Source organism: Columba livia, chromosome 2 (assembly GCF_036013475.1).
Source record: "Columba livia isolate bColLiv1 breed racing homer chromosome 2, bColLiv1.pat.W.v2, whole genome shotgun sequence".
NCBI classification, from domain to species: Eukaryota; Metazoa; Chordata; class Aves; order Columbiformes; family Columbidae; genus Columba; species Columba livia.
In genome coordinates, this window is record NC_088603.1 from 135,046,521 (window position 1) to 135,066,098 (window position 19,578).

The 19,578-nt window shown below is 35.1% G+C and overlaps 1 protein-coding gene across 2 annotated transcripts in view; it reads right to left on the bottom strand.

Moving 5' to 3' along the window:
• MMP16 (matrix metallopeptidase 16) overlaps positions 1-19,578 on the bottom strand; it is a 184,776-nt gene that overhangs the window by 27,423 nt on the left and 137,775 nt on the right. For both annotated transcript variants that reach the window (XM_065053938.1, XM_005499462.4), the window contains one exon: positions 2,018-2,156. In XM_065053938.1, coding sequence (XP_064910010.1) covers positions 2,018-2,156 — 139 coding nt within the window. The remainder of the gene's footprint in view (positions 1-2,017; positions 2,157-19,578) is intronic.

The window sequence follows — 19,578 nt, forward strand, 5'->3', positions numbered from 1 at the left end:
TTTGTGAGGGAATGGAAGGAATGAGAAGATGATTGTTACCTACAGTTTATGTAGACTTCTGCAATCATGTTCCACAAGACAGCTGAGATCCTTGGTTAACAGGAATATTCAGGAACACACATACAAAAGACTTAGCTGAATGCATTGATTCTGTGGCAGTGGAAAAACATGTATTATGCTGGTAAACAAACACGATCAGGAAGATACTGGAAATCATGAAGAGGAAGTTTGGTGAAGAAGCAAAGATTCAAAAATATCACACAAGGCAAAGGGACAGTAGAAATGTCACTGGAAAAATAAGAAAGGAACTTTGAAAAGGAAGGACATGGAAAAATACCTGCAACAGAAAATCCACGTATCATATGATATCAGCTAGAAGGCACAAAACTAGCCCATCTGAAATCAGAGGGCATAAGCTGGGGATGATGAGAAAGGAAAGCTACACAATATTCTGACTTCTAAGAGCACAAACCTGATGCTTCTCTTGCTTTAATTAATCTTGATTCTCTAATTACTCGGGTAGAAAATAAAAAAGTTCTTCTCCTCTCTTTATTTTTTGTTATCTGTTACCTACAGACTACTGAATCAACTCATTCCTCTAATACCTAAAAAGAGTCAGTCAGCATCAAGTGAAGAGTTAAATAATTATTGTGCGTTTTGAGGTCTACTGGGAAGGAAAAGAAAGTAGGTGTAAGACTAAGTTTGATCATTTCAGTCTGAAGCTCAGGTAATGGATTCCAGCATTATCAGGTCTGGAATGCACAGAGTGGTTCCTTTGCTCTAGGTAGCAGTGACAAGCAATGGAATATCTACAGAGTAATCTTTGTATCCTCTCATGTCCCATGGACCCAAAAATCAAGCAGATGGATGGAGATTCAGAGGCACCTTGATCATGATTCCCGATCTTATCAACTTTATGACCTGAAGTTTATTTTACGTCAATAGAAATAAAAGCATATGCTGTATTGAACTCATGTAAATAAAAATGTACTATATGGAATGTAATTTTCCTTACATTTAATAACAAAAATAAAATTTCCTTATTAGTAAAAGATAAGCTTCATATTCATTGTACTGTTATGCAGTGTTTCTGCACATTATTAAACATTTTTCATTTAGCATTCCCAAGATGAAAATATTTGCACAGGGAATGAAATATTATTTCTATCTCCCTGTTCGTGATGCCACTTGTAAAAATGAACCTATTTTTCATATAACAACTTAAACAAGTTGTGAACAAGTGAATCACAATACTAAATAGCTCAATAATTTTTCAAGTACCTATTCAGATTCTCCTTTTTTCTCCCAAATGATTATCATACTTTACATGGTTTTCACTCTTTTGTTGCCAAATGGGTATTTATTTAACATATAGGATAATTTTCTCATTAAATCTAAACCAGATGCATGTTCAAGAACTTTAATTTTGAATGGCTGATGCCTGGAGTTAAACTCTTGAAAAATTTGATTAGCAGCAACCAATCCATACAACCTATTTCCTGGAGTTTATCCTTCTTTAAAAAATCTAAATATGCATCTATGAAAAATATTTTTATTTTTCACACCTGAAACCCCTAACATCACAGTTCTCAGATGAAATAAATACATTGCAGCATGGTGAGATATAAGTAGAGCAGATGCCATTTGGATACACACAAATTTCATTTGTAAAAAGGAAGAACAACAAAGAGAAACACAAAAAATATATGGAACTGTGTTCATTCTTGACTCTCAATAGACATTTTTCAAAAAGGATTTAATAGTAGATATTGGCATTGTTAAGCCTCTTATTCATGCTTCCGAATTTTTACTGAATATGTAAGAATATATAATCTGTTACTCTGAAATGCAATAATAAATCAAAACTAGGTGCCAAAATGAGAAAACATAAGTCATTTACTCTTCATTTAGCTAACAATTTGCAATGTAATTTACAAATTATTAGTAAAAATAAGCATGGTATGTTCCAAGAAAACATCACAGCTGAAAGCATTACACAAAATCTTACTTTCCTTACCTTTAAAGAAGACAAAATTCCCGTCACTGTTTTCATAAACTGCATCAATGCTGGAAGGCAGACCCCTCCAGAAGTAGGTAATCTGCATGGGGTATCCATCCATCACCCTGTTGTTTCTGACTCGCCAGAACCACTGATCCTGGAAACCAAATATACATCTCTTACTATGCTATGAGGTACGTATCTGTGTTCAGTTGCTGTCTTGAAAATACTGCACAGCCTATCCTGGCATTTATAGAGCATGACCTTTTAGCGTTTGCATAACGTATTTGTGTTTGCATTCATGTCACATCCACACATCACAAATGTGTCAGAACTAGTTTTGCCCTGAGGTGGGAATAAGCTACCCATGTGAATGGTGTGTTTGGTGTAGATAGCCTTCGTCAAAACATACGCTGTATGAGATGTTGTAACTTTCTCAACATCATTCCTATAAGGGGCCTGATTTAAAATTTGTGGACTGACTACAAGTGCTTTTAGACTAAACTGTAAGTATATGTGTGAGCCTAAGGTAATGGGACTACAGACAGGCTTTGAAGATCAACTACTTTGACAAACCATTTGTTGCAGTGGCCACTAACAGTGAAAGGTCGATAGACATAGCTGTAACATTACTCCATCAGTCCGATAAGAACCACACTTTGATGACAACTTTACTGTAGTGAAGATTTGCAGTCTCTCTGTGTGATATGAAATGTTAATTTACAGCCAGTTATACATGCTAAATCCAGGGTCCTGGTAGACCTCTTTTAGCTCATTGCCATTTAAATGGCTTCTCCCTCTGGGATATGCTATTATTTTAAGTAAGAGTCATACGGAAGTTGCATTGTTGAGGAATGATGAATGTTCCAGTTGAGAAAGGAGGATGTGACACATTAGGTGGGTGTTGATACAAGATGTCATTGCACCTCTTCAGCTCTTACAACAACAACAATGCCAGTTCATCCAATATTTAGAAATGAAGGCTGGGCTAAGCAAGTATTTAACTTTTTACACATATTTGCACATTTTTTAAGCATTAATACTATTTTTTTTTTTAATTGTAAGAAGTATTATAACATTTAAGGAAGGTTAGCAAAGAATTTTTTAGGATTATTTGACTAAATTCCAGTAAAATAACTGGCAAAATTGAGGGAATACAACTTAGAGATACAAATATTTAGGAAGGCCTAAGTGAAGCATGTGTTCTGAATGCTGGAACAGATAATGTCAATCTCTGCTATTTTTTTATTACAGCATGGAGGTAAGACAAGAGGACTTTAAATAAGCAAAAATAGGGGAATATTCTCAAAGTAAACATTTGGAAGCACTTTTTCATTGAAACAGTAAGGAATGCTTAAAATGGATTTTCACATCAGATTTTTTAGGCATCATCAATCTAGAAATGACTTAGGGAGGAATGATGTAACGATAAGTCTCAATATGCCAAACACTTATTTGTCCTCTCCAAATTTCTACAAAACTCTCAAAATCCAGGCAGTATATCAGAGACCAGTTCTTAAAGTTTAAAAAAAGGACAAACAAACAGCAAGCTGCAGTGGTTTAAACTGCAGTCTTTGTGATATCTGTTACTATCTTCAGTACAATGGAATATTCCAGTCTTGTCTTTCTTCACTCCAAGATAGAGATAACACCTTTTGTCTGAATCTTGTTGCAAAAGCAAATCTTAGAAAACAATGTTTAGTTGCAGGAAGAAACACATTCAGCTCTCATAGAATGTTCACCAACTCAGAAGGACATTGATCAAGTTGTGGGTGCAAAATAATCAAAATATTTAAAAGCTGAACTACTTAGCTGAAAAAAAGAATGTAAGTATACACATAATAACTTCATTGAACAAAGCTTATAAATGAAATGTTCAGGCTTTCAGGAGTTTTCCAATATAACACGCATACTCTGGCAAGTCTGGACAAATCACATTAATGTGTTACAAGAGAAGGATTTCTGTAGCTTCAATGACAGCAATAATCTTCTTTTGATGAGACTTAAACAACATTGTTAAATATTCAAGCAATTCCATTAGCTTTTGTTTGTTTGTTTGTTTACAAACAACAACAAAACACAACACTCCCAAACAAACAAGCAATTATTCCCCAAACTTTAAATTGTCATAGCTATATTCAATAATTCAAACACTTCCAAGTGTTAAGATGGATGTGGATGGATTAGCAAGCTGTCATTTTGGTTAGGGCGGTACTGCCCTGCTGATTGGCCAGTACTACCCCATTGTTTGATTTCTGGTATAATATCGAAGTGTCAATGGAATGACCACAGTATAGAGACTAAACTTGCATTCTTAAAAGCAACTGACTCTGTAGTGAACACAGATTTCACAGTGCAACAAAACCTGTAAAATCAACAACTCAACACAGATCCTTTTCTTGTGAATGAGTCCAGTTTCAGCCTTACTGATTTGTAGAATATATTTGCATTAACTCATTTTGATAACAAACAAAATTAGATTCTGAAGATCCGGTATTAAGTTGTTTGTCAAATTGTGTATTTAATATTTAATATTAGCAATTTGCAGTGTGAGACTATTCTTATTTATTTTTTGCTCACATTCCTTAGAAAACCAATAATTTTCTGTGCTATACCACAAATAAAATCTTCACAATTATAGAATTATGGCAAAACTGTAATGTTTGATTAATGCAGCACAGTCACAGGAATTTGTTTTTATGTATTTATATAGTAATGTCAATACTATGTATCCATAAGCTTTCAACAATAAATAATTCAAGGTATCTGACAAGAAATGAATTCAGCAGGGTTTTACTGTATATACATATCCATCCTGCACTGGCACAGACCTTTTCACCTGAGACTGATTATAGCTGATCCCCACTCTATCCTATAGTGGTTTTAGAAATACTTCCAACAGAAATGTTCTCTAAAATGGTATCATGAAAAATCATAAATCTTGAAGATATTTTCTTTTTGTTTTTAATATGTATCTTGTTACTTCCCAAATTCTACAAAGAAGTGAGAGTACTACCTCTGTACTAATACTACTAGATTAATGTTCACTGAGTTACATAAGTAGAATTGATCTGTCCAGATTTCTATGTATACAATGTAAAAATCTGTTTAGAAATGAATCACTGAACCTGACACAATAAAGGTCCTTATGAGAACATTCTAAGGTAAGCTTCACTTGGTTGTTTACTTCTCTACACTGATTATAAAGGCGGTCTAGAAACCTGTCTCCTGTTTAGATGTTTGCATTGTACAAAGTAGGCATCTAATGGCAAATGACATAAATCCCGACCATTCCCTGCTTTTTGTGTCCTAGATTCAACTCATCATAATGCAAAGAACATAAAATCATGAGGATGACCACAGAGGGCCAGATCGGGGTTCATCTAGGCCTGTAGCCTATCTCCAGTGGAGTCACTGGCAAATTAACAGATAAGACTTCAGCTCTGAAGTGTTCAGCCAGTTGGACTAGATAATCATTGTATGTCTCTTCCAAATGCTATGCTATGCTATGTTATTCTGCTCTGTTCTCAATAAAAACAAAGGGAACACACAATGACACCTCTCTGATACACTCTCCCAGTCACCCATCACTTGTGATTCTGGGACCTCCTGAATTAAACGCAATAATTTTGTGATTAATAGCACGTGGTGGTCTTTTACTCCTCTGACTCTTTCCTAAACATTTGCAAACTTAGACCATCCACAACTATCTGCAGAAATGTATACAACAATTTAACAACCCACAGTGTGAAAAGCCATAAGCAACAATCACAGCTGCTCACTGGTCTTTTGCATTCATTCACCTTATTTCCTTTTCTTTATCACCAAGAATAGTAGCACTTTGACTGTAAGATCTAATGCAAGATCTTTGTTGCTTCATATTAAAACTACCTTGTAGATTAAATCCTTCTGATTGTTTTAATGAAATCTTTCTATACTGTAACATGTCTGGAAAATATTAAGGATAGGATCTGTGGCTTGAAGTAAGGTCTTCCTGTGCCGTTGCCTTTAATGTCTGACTATTCCATTCTGAAGCATAATTGTGAACACAACATATCATGCTCTTTCTTCTGCTGATGGTATCCTGTAGAATCCTTATTTTCCTGCTGTGTTTTCAATAGATTTACATGTCATTGCAATAATGATAAACAAAGTGGTATTGGTGATTAGTAAGGACCCTACAGGTTTCCACAGAACTAAAATATTGGAAATGTATAATTTTAGCATTTTTATGATCTTACTTAAGCAGACAGAAGCAGGCACATTATTTGCCAATGGATGTATTTTTAGACAGAACTGAATCAAAAAGAACCAGGAAATATCTGGAAATGTCTGAGAGCAGAACTGGAAGTTCGGATAATTTATAAGATTGGGCAAGGTAAGTAAGTATTGGCAGAGGTTGACAGAATAATTTGTTTACATAGATTTAACTTTCCTGGTTGACTCTCTCACGAACATAATGGACAGAGCAGCTTTAGAGTGCCATGGTTCAAACACTGGAACTCAAGAAACTCTAGCATGAGGCTGCAAAGCATGCCAAGGATCTTTCTGTTGTTTCTGATGTGATAGGCTTTGCTTGTTGAAAGAATGGTTCATTTCAGCACATACAACTAAATATACGTAATTTGTCTTAAACAAAGTTATATTTACCAGCAATTTTATCATCCGAATTTTGATAAAAAGGTACAATTAGTGAAAACAAGTTTTCAACACAGTACAGCTATTATTGAAATTGCAAAGAGGTGTAGTCCATGGAAAGTGTTTTCACTCTAAGAAAGCTCTTTCACACTTGAAGTAAATAGCTTGAAACAGTTTCTCTGACAAAACACATCTCAGAGTATTTGGTTATAATGAATAAACATATTTTTGTCTCTTTTGAGAAATATTGTATATTGAAAAACTGTTTTTTGCACTACATTTACTAAATATATATATTTTTTTTTTTCTCCAAAACAAATTGACTCCTGCAGACAGGTTGGACACAACTTGTCACACTCACTCTAATTCCAAGCCTGACAAGCACATACTTTAATGCATAGCTTTTAGTGCCTTTCCTTGATGGCTAGCAAATGCATTTCTGCAAGCATCCATAGTTACCCAATAGCTTCAAATATATCCATCACTTCTGTGCAGCTGGGATCTTACATAATAATGGATCATTAAATATTATTACTGTAGACTTAAACTTGGACAATTATTCCCAGTTCAAAAAGCAGAACTGAAACAAAACAAAACAAAAAGTCAAAATGCAATTGAAAAGCGAGCAATATATCTAAGAATCAGAAAATGGGTATTGAGAAAGGAGAGACTGTAAGCTGCTTCAGAACTACTGTACAGATAAAGAATAATTGCAGGATGAAAAAGCAGGAGCAGTCACTCAAATTGATCATTATGAAACTTGTTTTATTTAGAAGATAGGATACTTCTGAGGAAAAATTAAAGACAATATAGCCTTTAAGAGAAAAACAAACAAACAAACAAACAAAAACCAAACCTGAACAGAGGTTATACATAAATCATTCTGCATTGTAGGTAGATGCTGTAGGTATTTTTTCCTGTGCATATGTAAATCAGAGTTAGATGATGGGACTGCAATGTAGTACATTGTGTACTTTGAATGAAGGAGGTATTAGAGTAAATAGATCTGGTTCATAACGCATAATTTTCAGAATTTGTTGCTAGACACAGTCTTCTCCTGATCTTGCAATAAACTGACATTAGCTCTTTAGTGATGATTGTGTTAACTTGTTCTTCATGTTTGAGTCTTTCAGAATAAGTTTTAAGCCAAAGTTTTTGTACTTTTCATTTTATTTATTTCTATTTGATGCTGATAAGGATTGATGCCATCTCATTTTTTTTTACATGAATGTTTAAATCTGTATTACTATGAATAATTAATTTCAAATTTGGTATTTATTCTCACCTTAAACCTCTTCCAGATCCTTTAAGGACACAACTGATGGATAGGAGAATTAAAAGCAATCTCCAGATACATCAGTTCATTCCTAATACACAAACTAGTGGAGTTTTTAGTGCAAAATTGATGGAGCTTTCTTCTGTCGGCACCTCATTTTCTCCTGCATCTCTGGACCAACAACTATTGCCAACAAAAAAACATCAACATGCTGCAAAATCTCTAGAGCTCTGCCATTTATTTTATACCTAATGAACTCTACCTGCAATTCAGTAATGACATGTGACATTCTGACTCAGAGGTCCAAATGATACTTACTAAAACAGAAACACTGCCCAATGTCAAAGACTTTCAAAAAAATCTATAAAGAGCTAGAAAGAAGAAAAAATTGAAAACTTTTCAAGTGGTAACTTTTATACCTACTTGGAGGTGAAGATTAAGGTGACTTCAGGAAAATTAGGTTTTGTGCTGGTTTTACAGGGAATCTTAAAACTCACTGTGGGTATGCAAGGCAGGAAAAGACTTAAGGCAGACAGTGGGACAGCTGAATTACAAGGACAAATCACAACTGTAAATTATAACATTTTGATAAAGATTATAAAAAAGTGTGTGAAACTGCCAGTAATTTGCGAAATGCCCTCATCTTGTACAGAAAATATCTCTGTGTGAATCTATCTCAGTCAATACTGAGACTCTGACTTGATGTTAAAGTATACATATAGTGCCATTAAGGGTATTTCACCACCAAAAGATGTAATGAGATACAAAACTGGAAAACTTATTATCTACAGCTGCTAGAGAGAGATGTTTTACCATAGGTAGATTCCACTGGGATCACTGCTTGGCCTATTTAATTAAAAAAAAAAAAAAAAAAAAAAAAAGGCAAGTAAATGTAATACTTCTGCCCTAAATCAATGTTTGTTAAATGTTGAATTCCAATTAATAACAATAGCTTAATGTTATTGACAAAACACATCAAGGTTTCACACTGGATCATGTCTTCTCCCACAAGCCAGTTCTGACCATGTGCAAAAGCAAGCCTTTGTCAATGGAAGATTAAACTTATCCAGCAGCTATGCAAAGCAGGAGCAGCAAACTGAAACTTTCAGACAAATGAGTATCCTTCTAATTTTTTCCCCTCTGAGTATTGCAAAAACAGCCAGTGGTAAATAATCTACTAAGCTGTTTAGTACAATAACTTTAAATTATTCTCTTGAAGATAATGAAGAGTTCCAGTTATGTGCAGAGAAACTTATCAGAGGACAGAAGCTGAAGAGACTACATTTCAAGACTGCAATCCAGGAGAGTTCCCGTATTACACACCTTTATGGAAATATTAAGAAATGTCCTGAATTTGGGGCATGTAAGGTATATAATATCCTTTTAAAAATCTTGATCTAATCCCAAAAGACACTTTTCCACATCTACGTCATTGGTTCATGTGAATTTCACCAGGGGATCTCAATGATGGTAATAATGGATCTGCAACATGTGGGATTAAAGGCTTTGTTCCTACTCATTTGGGGAATTTCACTACTTATTTAATAACATCAGTTTTCAACATTCCAAATTTGGAATTTATAGCATTCAACTCAAAGGACACCACTGCACGAAACAGGAAAGAAAAAGAGAATAAAATGCCTTTGAGCAACTTTCTGTGATATACCTTTCATTGAGCAGAAAAAGAGAGTTACAGGAGGAGAAAAAGAGAGTTACAGTTCAGGAGACTTAAACGTAGAAAAAATATTGGCACAATTCAGTCATGAGAATGGCTGTTGAAATTACTTTTTTTTTTTTTTTCTGTTTTGCAATTTTTTCCCATATAGGATTTTCAAAGAAACTTAGCGAATAGCCCTGTTTCAGTTCTTCCATAATTCCACAGCAGAAAACAATTGGTTGCAGTAAGACTGGACTCAAACATTAAATGAATGCTACCAAACTAGCTCATTTTAGGAAACAATTAACTAAATGAACTATTGTATACACACACAGAATACTTTAGCTCAGCTTGTTATTAAGCCGATTCACATTAACAACAAACAAAGCTCCTTTAAAACTACAAAAGACTGTTATCTGTTCATCAGCAAATGAATGTGTAATGTCATTGAAGATGACTTATTTGAACTTCTAGAGACAATTAATCTTTCCTAATATGTTTGAGAAAACAGCATGCTTGTAATAGGGTAAAAATGTGGTCTGAGAACTACTCTGAGAAGTCAGAGCATTTAACATTGCTCAGGAAAACCTCCACACCTTCTAAATTGGGATCCTGAAGCTCCCAATTCTGTCCCCACTGGAGATGAGACCAACTCATTGGATTTAAAATGAATGGATGTGAAAGCATCACCAAATCCTAGTGCTAGTTTTGTTGCTTCCTTATATCCTAAAGCAAAGAATACACTTCCTTGATTCATCTTATTAACCACTGCTAATTACCATTTACTATTGTCATCTAATCAGACACTAAAGCATTTCTCCAGACACATTGAAGTCATTGTTTGTTATGATCTTATTCTTTTTCTTAACAATATGTTAATGCTAACCAACATCATGAACAAAAGAACTAACTGCTGTGACTCAGCACAGGAACAAGTAAAAAAATTGAAAACTTACCCATTTGTTGCTTATAGGAAATTTGACACTGGGCCTGCTTTAAAGTACCTGTTTTCAGCTGAGAAACTGACATGTAAAGTTCCGTAGTGTAAATGCATTTTCAAGCAGAAAAACTATCTAGTGATTTTACCTGGGAAACCTTTGCTAGAGAGTAGCACATATTTTTTTCCTAGTAACAATTCTTATCTGTTTTTCTACGTAACTGACAAAGGGAAGTAATGTCAAGTAATTTATTCAAGGTCAAAAATGGCTCTGTTTATGTTGAAATCTAACTTCTTGGCTTCATATTCTCAGTCCTAACTATTTACCTGAATAGCCACTTCTGCTCATTTGAGATATGTGCAAAACTGTTTTTCATTGCTCATGCTGAAATATCTTGCTATGTTTTTCTTAAAAAATAAAAACAACCAATCAACCACACAAACAAAAAAGCTACAGTAATCCAGAAATCAGGCTTCAGAGATTAGAGAAAACATGAAAAATAACATTTATTTTCCAAGGGCTATGGCACTCCATATACACCCTCTCTTCACAAGAGAGACCTCCTTTTTCTCCCCTAATTTTTAAACTATTCCATAGATCTCCTTCATCGACACTAAATAAAAGTAAATTGTAAAGTACAGTCTTGCTCTGTTTCTGTTTTATGTACCAACAGGGCGCTGGATGTAACAAGAGGAATAATGACCAAGGCTGTAGCAAAAATTCCTCCTTCACATTCAACACCAAATTCTGAAGTACAATCAATTAGAAAAAACATTGGTAACCCCTCTGAAACCTCTCCTGACTTTTCGTAGTGATTTCAATAAAGTACTACCGGTTTTCCCACTTCTCATGCTGCACAGTAGCAGATCTGAGATGCAGATTTTCTCCTTTATTTTATTTTTGAATTTCTTCTATTCTCTGTAAGCTTCCTTCTTTCACTCTTTCTCTAATTCATACTTCAGTCATTTTTATTGGGTGTGGGTTCCCAGGTTCTGGCAGCCGGACCTGCAGGGTGGCTTCTGAGAGGAGAGGCTGGGGCTGCCCCATGCCAGACACAGCTGGTTCCACTTGGTTCCAGATGATTCCACTGGACCCACCTCAGGACACAGCTGAGCCCCTCAGCCAGAGAGGTATTCTTTTGTCTAAAATCATCAACACAAAAGGAATACAAAACTATTACTGTTTTTAGAATATAACTGTGAAGTTTATTTGAGGTATTATATGTTGAAACTTCGCTAAATATCTTCCATAATATAAAGCAAAAAAGAAAAAATATCACAATGCTGTGAACTTACATTGCCTCTTCCTAAGCAAAATATAACAAAATATTCAGCCAAGTAGCTCATGCAGTTTGGTCATCTGCTGTGCAGAAATGGTTTTGGACATCTATTTCATTGACTGTTACTATATCCAAATACCCTGTGTGCTTCATTGAATATTGAACATATAAGACATACACACACATGCACAAAGAAAAGCAGCTCCTAAAATAGATCCTAAGCTTAAAAAATGCCCAAAGAGGTTAAGGAAACAAGCTTGGTATAATTCATAGTGAACTGCCAGAGAAAGGACCTCTTTAAAAAAATGCAGTGAACGCAGCCTACTTGCAGAGGCAATCACAAGCACGGCTCTTTTGGAAGACATGCCTTGATTTAAATCCCAGCCTTTGCCTGTCTCTGCTCAGCTGAGTGCAGTAACTAACCACAGTAACTAACTTACTAACTTTCATCTGCTCAGCAGCATATGATTGCTGTTGCCCTTTCCAGTGCAGGTCAAAACAAATAATAAAAAACAAAACACCAAAACTTCTCTACATTTCAAGCTAACAAATTTAAATTAGTGCATATGAGCAAATTAATTCTAAAATAAACATCTACTGAGACTGCTGTTAGTATTTGGTGTTCTATGAAAGCAATCTATTTAAGAACATTTTGATGTACATTTGCTTAATATTTAATTCTGAAATATCGTAACCTAATTTTGTTACAGCTCAGTTCTCATTAGCAAATGATTCTTTCCTTATATAATTTATTTTAATTCTGTCAGTCACATTCAAATATGTATTTTATAATTTCTTCATTATCAAACTGTATGTGAGCTCTTTATAGAACTTTTGATGTACATCCATTTGTCCTTTCTGTTTTTCCTGTGTAGACAGTAGCAATGGCATTTATCCATCTATTTGCTTTGTATACATTAACCTTTCAAAACCACTCTGAAGCAATCAAAACCTGTAAGTGGATCTATAGAATATTTTCAGTTCAAGGAAAGAACATAACGCAGAATATTTTTAAAATGTGCTGCGGAGTCTTTGGTTACCATCAGTGACTGGGCGACACTAGATCTTATACATGAAATTCAGCAATCTCAGAGATCCCTAACAACAACATGGGTTGATCTGAGCCTTATGAGGAATATTACCATGTCACTATCATATACTTCCATAAGAATTTGGCTCTTCCTGTAAAATCTTCAACATCAGAACTTGTCCATTATATCTGGATTACAAGTCTGACAGCTACAGATCTTGCACGATGGTGCAGGTAGAGATGATATTAGGTAGTACTATCGCCTTTCTGATGTGTTCCAGAACATATTAACGGTAACAGCTTGGGCATGAGAGTCATGTCATCAAATGCTTTATCTTTGCCAACTGATTATTCAATTAAAAAAAAAAAAAGTATTATAACTATCTCCCTTTGGATGAGTTTCTGCTGTATTCCTAACTGAATTCAGATATTCAATTCATTCTGATTTTGTCCAAATGACTAGAATTACTGAAACTCTATAAAATGTTCCCATTGCTACATGATGATGATTTTATATGAACAAACAGCCAGCCATAAAAGAGGCACAATAAAGACCTCTAAAGACATCGAATCTAGGCTTGTAGCCCAGTATACCTGCACATGCACAAACCCCTTAAACCCTTCATCTACAGGATGAACATCAGGCCTTTACGAGCAATTGACTGTTTATTTCCTCAGTAGTGACTGAACTTTAAGCCTACAAAGCCATCTGTAAATTTTCTTGAACTCAATTCAGTTGCCTATACCCATGTGGAGTTCACATAAAAGTCAATGCGTTTCATAAGTTCATGGAGCAATGGTGCAGTCTGCATCACAGAAAGATAAGAAAATTGGGCTTTTAAAATTATAAAATAGTTACTCATTTTCTTGATTAAAACTGAAAAAAATTCTCATCGCATTGAAAAAAAATCTTCTACTGAGATGTATGTTATATTTAGACTGCAAATATTCTAAAAATGATGACTCACATAGAAAAAGTATGAAATGTTTTCATTAGTAGATGTGCCTGTGTATGTAATATAATCCGAACAAGGGATTCTTGATAGATCCGTCTTTGAAACCAGGTAGGTATATATTAGGGGCTAAATAATGAAAAAGTGTGAAAAGGTTTAATAACAGTTACATAAAAAAATGAGGTGAAGATGTCTGCTTTGCAGTACATATCCTTGTTTCTTTACAAATCACAGTGTAAAACTGAGTTTGAATGAAGATTGTCTTTCTGAGCAGCCTGTGTTTATACAGGCTGTGTGAACCACATGATCATGGCTCTCAGAAATATCACAGGATATATGATGAATATAACGGTTACATTTGTTAAATCTCCTTTTCCATTTACCAAGAGCTACTTCTTGGCACTTACACTAACTCAATCCCCTCCTGATGCGCTCTGTGGGAAACTAAGTAACCAATACTTTTCAAAGACAGTTTGCTAGCTCAAATCTGACAAATGTGACCTGCTATTCTATTTGAAAGCTCAGTAGTACTAATTTTATAACTGCCTTCATTCCCCAAGTCCTGACTGGTATTATATGCCATACTCTCCACTTTTCTTCCACACTTTCACAGCTTCTTTCACTCTTTCATTACATTAAAAAAAAAAAAAAAAATCAAGAACATTGGACTACCTTTTTTTGCCTTTAATGAAATGTGCAATTCCCCAGAAATAGACACGATATCAATATAAAAGTATTTTTAAGATTCTTTTCTCAGCTGCACATTCCATAGTGGTCTGACCACTATGTCTGTTGCCTTACCAACAATAGCACAGGCCTTAGAAATGAAATTGCTTTCCTGGGGAAGACCAAATGTACCATCCAGGATCCTATAGAAAAATTAGTGATTTTTTTTGCACCCCAGTTGTTTGTAATTTATTTCTGCTATGCATCTTGGGCCATGAGAAGAGAATAAGGAATATTTGTGTTTGTGTGCCTACATTTTGTCTGTAACTTTTCCCACTCTTCCTCCCTGCCCCGAATGATACTTGATCTGTGTGAAATTGTTGACTCCGCATTTGTCTGAGCAAAATAGACCAACCATTCTAATGAAATCATAATAATCATATTTTGTCTACCTATGATTATGTTATTCTATGACTAGTAATAGGAAAGCACTCATAAAAAAGAAGGAAAAAAATTAAAGAATAAATGAAAATTGGGAAAAATGTTCCTAAAAGAACAGTAATGTTACAAGTTGTAAAGAGAGATGGATGTCAGTGGGTGACGACATAGCATGAGCTGATGGAAACCACAATGTACGTGTCATACACACATACACAAGCACAACCCACCAAACCAGCTGTGTTGGTAACTCTCACATAGACATTTGTTACCTCTCTGAAGACCTAAAATAACCATGTCCCTTCCTTGAAGCTTTATAATCACTGAAGCCAAATTTCATGATTTTGCAATACAGATGCAATATGATATGATGTTGTGCAGATGCAGTATGTGTTCATGCTACCATCTACCCTGTCCCCCTGCCTTTCCCACACTGTACATTGCGTGGATTCTCTGAGGAGACCAAAAGAAAGTGCAGTGCCCCGGTGAGTCATGTCAGAACCACAGGTGGGAGCAAGAAACAGTGAGTAATTTAAGTATTTCCTCCTGGTTGCACTAGTTTAGGACAGTGCATGCATAAACAAGAGACTGAAGCTGCCCTAACCAGGCTGGGGCTCCCAAGGGGGTGTCTCACTCTGTGTAGGGGAAATAGAAGAGCATTTAGCCTACTCATTTCAGTGCCATACCACCCCTGTCCAAATATGCATATCTATAACACGTATATATGAAAATATGCATATCAACCTTCAAAACTGCATGGGTTGGTATACGTTCATGTAAGATTTCTGAAATTGCCAAGTGGAAAACACGTAGTTATTCAGGTCAGAGCTGTGGTTTCTTTGCAAAAGAATGAAAGAACGCGTCTAATTTTATACATGCCAATGTTTCTAAATGCAAAGAATAAGTATATATTTCTGTTAAGCTTCATTTTCTGTTCCTGTATTAACATCAGTGGCCATGAAAGTCAACTAATGCAATACTCCAAAGGCCAAAATGTCCCAAGCTTTTGTCCCAAAATCTAGCCATTGCAATTGGGCAACTGAGGAGACAAGTATTCTGAGACAGATCAAAACTAACAAACTCGCTAACTAAACACTTGGATAAAGGGCTAACAAGAGGCTGTTTATAAGTAATCAAATGGCTTACAGAAGTCCACACTCTGGTAAATGTGCAGACCATGGCATAAGCAAGTTCAGATTTTTAAAATATACAACATGAGTTTAAAATATGTTGCTGATAACTTAGTCTTTCATATTGTTAAGGATATGAATTAAACAATCATAAGAAACACTACAAGACAGTGTATGGGGGTCATTTTGGATTCAAGCTGCTGCAAGCTAAGAAATTAATATATGCTGTTTGATCTCAGTTTAATGCCTACAATCCACAAATTTGTGCTGACAATGAAAATAAATAAATTTTGGTGACAAATCTAGCTATGAGCAGCATGGGCCAAGGCTATGTAAACCTCTCCCATGGAAGTGGCAGGATGAGGAAAAGACTGTACAAGTTCCCACTGTAATCAGTGGATGAACAGTAATATTCTTGGAGTGACTCAGCTTTGAGGTTGACAGAAAGAGCAAAAAAGAAAAACAGGCCATTAAGAGTGGCATTTCCAGCAAAGAGCAGAGCAAAGTGACACCTGTCATGATAATGCAAATATGAAACCAGTAAATATTTGATTGTCTTTGCTCACTTTCTGTCACTCAGATGCAGGGATTAGATAATGAAGAAAGTGAAGGAATTTCTAACAGTCAATATGCAATATTGTAAATTACATCTGATTACAGATAAGCTGGGAGTTTGCAATTTGAAGCAGTAAATGACTGTGGGTGTTATAAAGGGCAGGCCAGACGTCACTCTAAAACATCAGCAAAGGCTCCATCATGATGACATTGAGGAGAACCACTGGTGTATTGTTGGGAACAATGGGAAAGGGTTGAAATCTGTCATTATCATCTATAACCTTTGACCTAATACAGCCTATTCTCCTCAGTGAAGATATTCTCACTGGACAGATATGTCAAATCATTAACTAAAATGATCTCTGCCTCATTTTGATTTATAGATTGGACATGTATTATAATCAAATTTTATCTTATACAGAAAAACAGTTTTTTATTTCATATACTTGGTACTATAAGGTAATCTGCTGTTTCTTGTGTTATTTTACCTAAAATGTATTACGTCTACCTGTCATGTCGGAGGTATTTTAGTCTGAGCAAAATCTTGCAACAGTTAATGGAATTATTTCCCACTGCTTTCAACTGGGCCAAGTTTTCACTCAGTAAGCAAGGAAGGAAACATTTAAAAATATTCAAGCTATAACTTATTAAAAAAAAGAAAATATAGGATTTAAATAAATATCTATTATAACTTGATATTTTTCAACAGATATTCAATACTGTGAATAGCATTTCACTGATTTGTCGAAAAAATAAACATGGATGTTGTTTTAAGTCATTTAAGACCTCAACTGTTTAGTAGTCCATAGGAAATTACTAATTCAGAGGAACAAATGAAATTAGTTTCTTTTAATTTAAAAGCCTGCTAAACTCCATTGTGGACCCTTCATCCCTTGAAAGGGGAAAGAAAAAAAAGAAAAAAAACAACAAAGAAATTAAAAATACACAAATACCTCTGGAATATAAAGCTTTCTCTCTATATCAAGATGAAGCAAATATTTCCAAGACTGATCAATACCACTGCTTGAAGAAGCTTACATTAGAAAGTATTCCAATTGTTTCCCAAAATGTTTACCTAAATTAGCTGAAAGGCCACAATTTTGTACAACAAGAAATTTTAATTAAGCCTTGTGTTTGAAGTGTTTCTGCAATTACTCCCTTTGGTTCCATGAGGATGTAGCCCCAATTAAAATGTATTGTTAATATTAACAAGATAACACTTGCTGGTGGTACAAAATTGAAAATATGCCTCCATCTAATTTCAGATTATTCCTTGCTGTGAGTTTTTGAATTATTTTTTGTCAATAATGTTTTTTCTATTCTCTTGCTAATGAATTATTTTTAATCAGTTCACTGAAACACTGGGTCTCGGAAAACAGGCAAGTTCTACAAAATTAAATACCTTTTGTTCCCTAGTATCCAGTTAATGCCTTTTGTTCATCTTTTTTGTTGTAGTAAATTAAAAAGTAAAAAATTAATGGGGTTACAGGATTGTCTGATTGTAACAAGCAAATACTGTAACTGTGAGGAAAAAAAAAAAAAAGGATTTGATCTTTCAACTTTAATTCACATCATTAGCCCTTACTCAAGTGATTATGAGGGCTTATATGCATACATTTTCCCCTTTTTTTGTCCAGGCTTGAGTTATTCATAAGAAATAAAATTGCCAGATCAAAGTCTTTCACATGCATTTGTTTATCTGTATTTTTAATATCTTTCACTTATTTAATAGTGCTACGCAGAATTATAATTGTTGTATATTTCTTGCACTTGATAGTATGTAAAACTTGTGATTGAAAGGAGAATTAAGTTAAAGGTCAACTAGATTTCAGAACAACCTCTTGACATACTGTGAGAAAAAAGGAACAATTGTATGCAATGACTAAGAAAAATAGCAATTCTAAATACATAGGTAGCACCATATAAGCATGCTATCATTTGTTGGAGGACCCTGTGGATTATTCTTTTGGGGATCAAGAAAAGTTAGAATTTTTTTTTATTCAGTATCGTTACAATTATTTTCCTAAGAACATACAAAGATTTGACCCACTCTATACTTTTGCATTAAGAGAGTAACAAGAGATCTTCAGATTCTACCAGTTCCACTCTAATTAAAAACAAAGAAATAAATAAATAGGGGGGGAAAAAGCTTCTAAAGAATGACTAATACTTAGTCTCACATTTTCCAGTATTTATTAGATTAAAACTATATCAGAAAGAAGATTTTGTTAAGATTCACATTTAACTGTCCAAATCTTTATGAACATTGCCCCAAATCCTACTGCCATGTTTATATATGGGTTCACAAAAGCACTTAAGTATTTCTGTTAACTCAGTCTGTCCATCCATTTTGAAAACTCTTGAAGTCTAAAGTAGCTTTCATTGATCTGCAAGGACTGTCTGGGGTAGGGAGTGTATTTTTTGGGTATTAATGGCTCGTGAGATGCTGAGAGTCTCAGAGAGACACAACCAGGTCAGTCATTGAATAAAGTGTTTTACCCCAGTGCCTGACCCTGGAAAGGAGGGTAACTTCCTGTGAAAGCTGAGAGAGGGGAAGCAGACAGCAGAGGGTCTTTTGCACAGTGGGAAGGGGTGGACGCTTCCTCCCCTGCAGTCTCCTTGGTAGTGCTTTGTGAGCAGCAGCCACACACCCCAGTCTTCTCTGCCTGGCCTCTTCTTATGAGCTGAATACAGAAGTCAAAAAACAGTCTCCTGACCAAATCTCACTAGATATTGCCTGTGAGAGTCATGTCCCAAAAGAGATGATGGATCTAATGCTACTGGAAAATGAGTGGATTAAACAGTAGCATTTCAGTGGATTCACAGAATCACAGAATGGCTGAGGTTAGAAGGGATCTCTGGAGGTTTTGGGGGAGTACAAAGAAATACTCAATCCCTCCTTTGGAGGAAAGTAAAGAAAACACGTAAATGTTTTGGGAGGCAATGCCCTTTCAGTGCTTATATTTCAATTGCTACACAAAATCACAGAAGTGTTGAGGTTGGAAGGCACCTCTGGAGA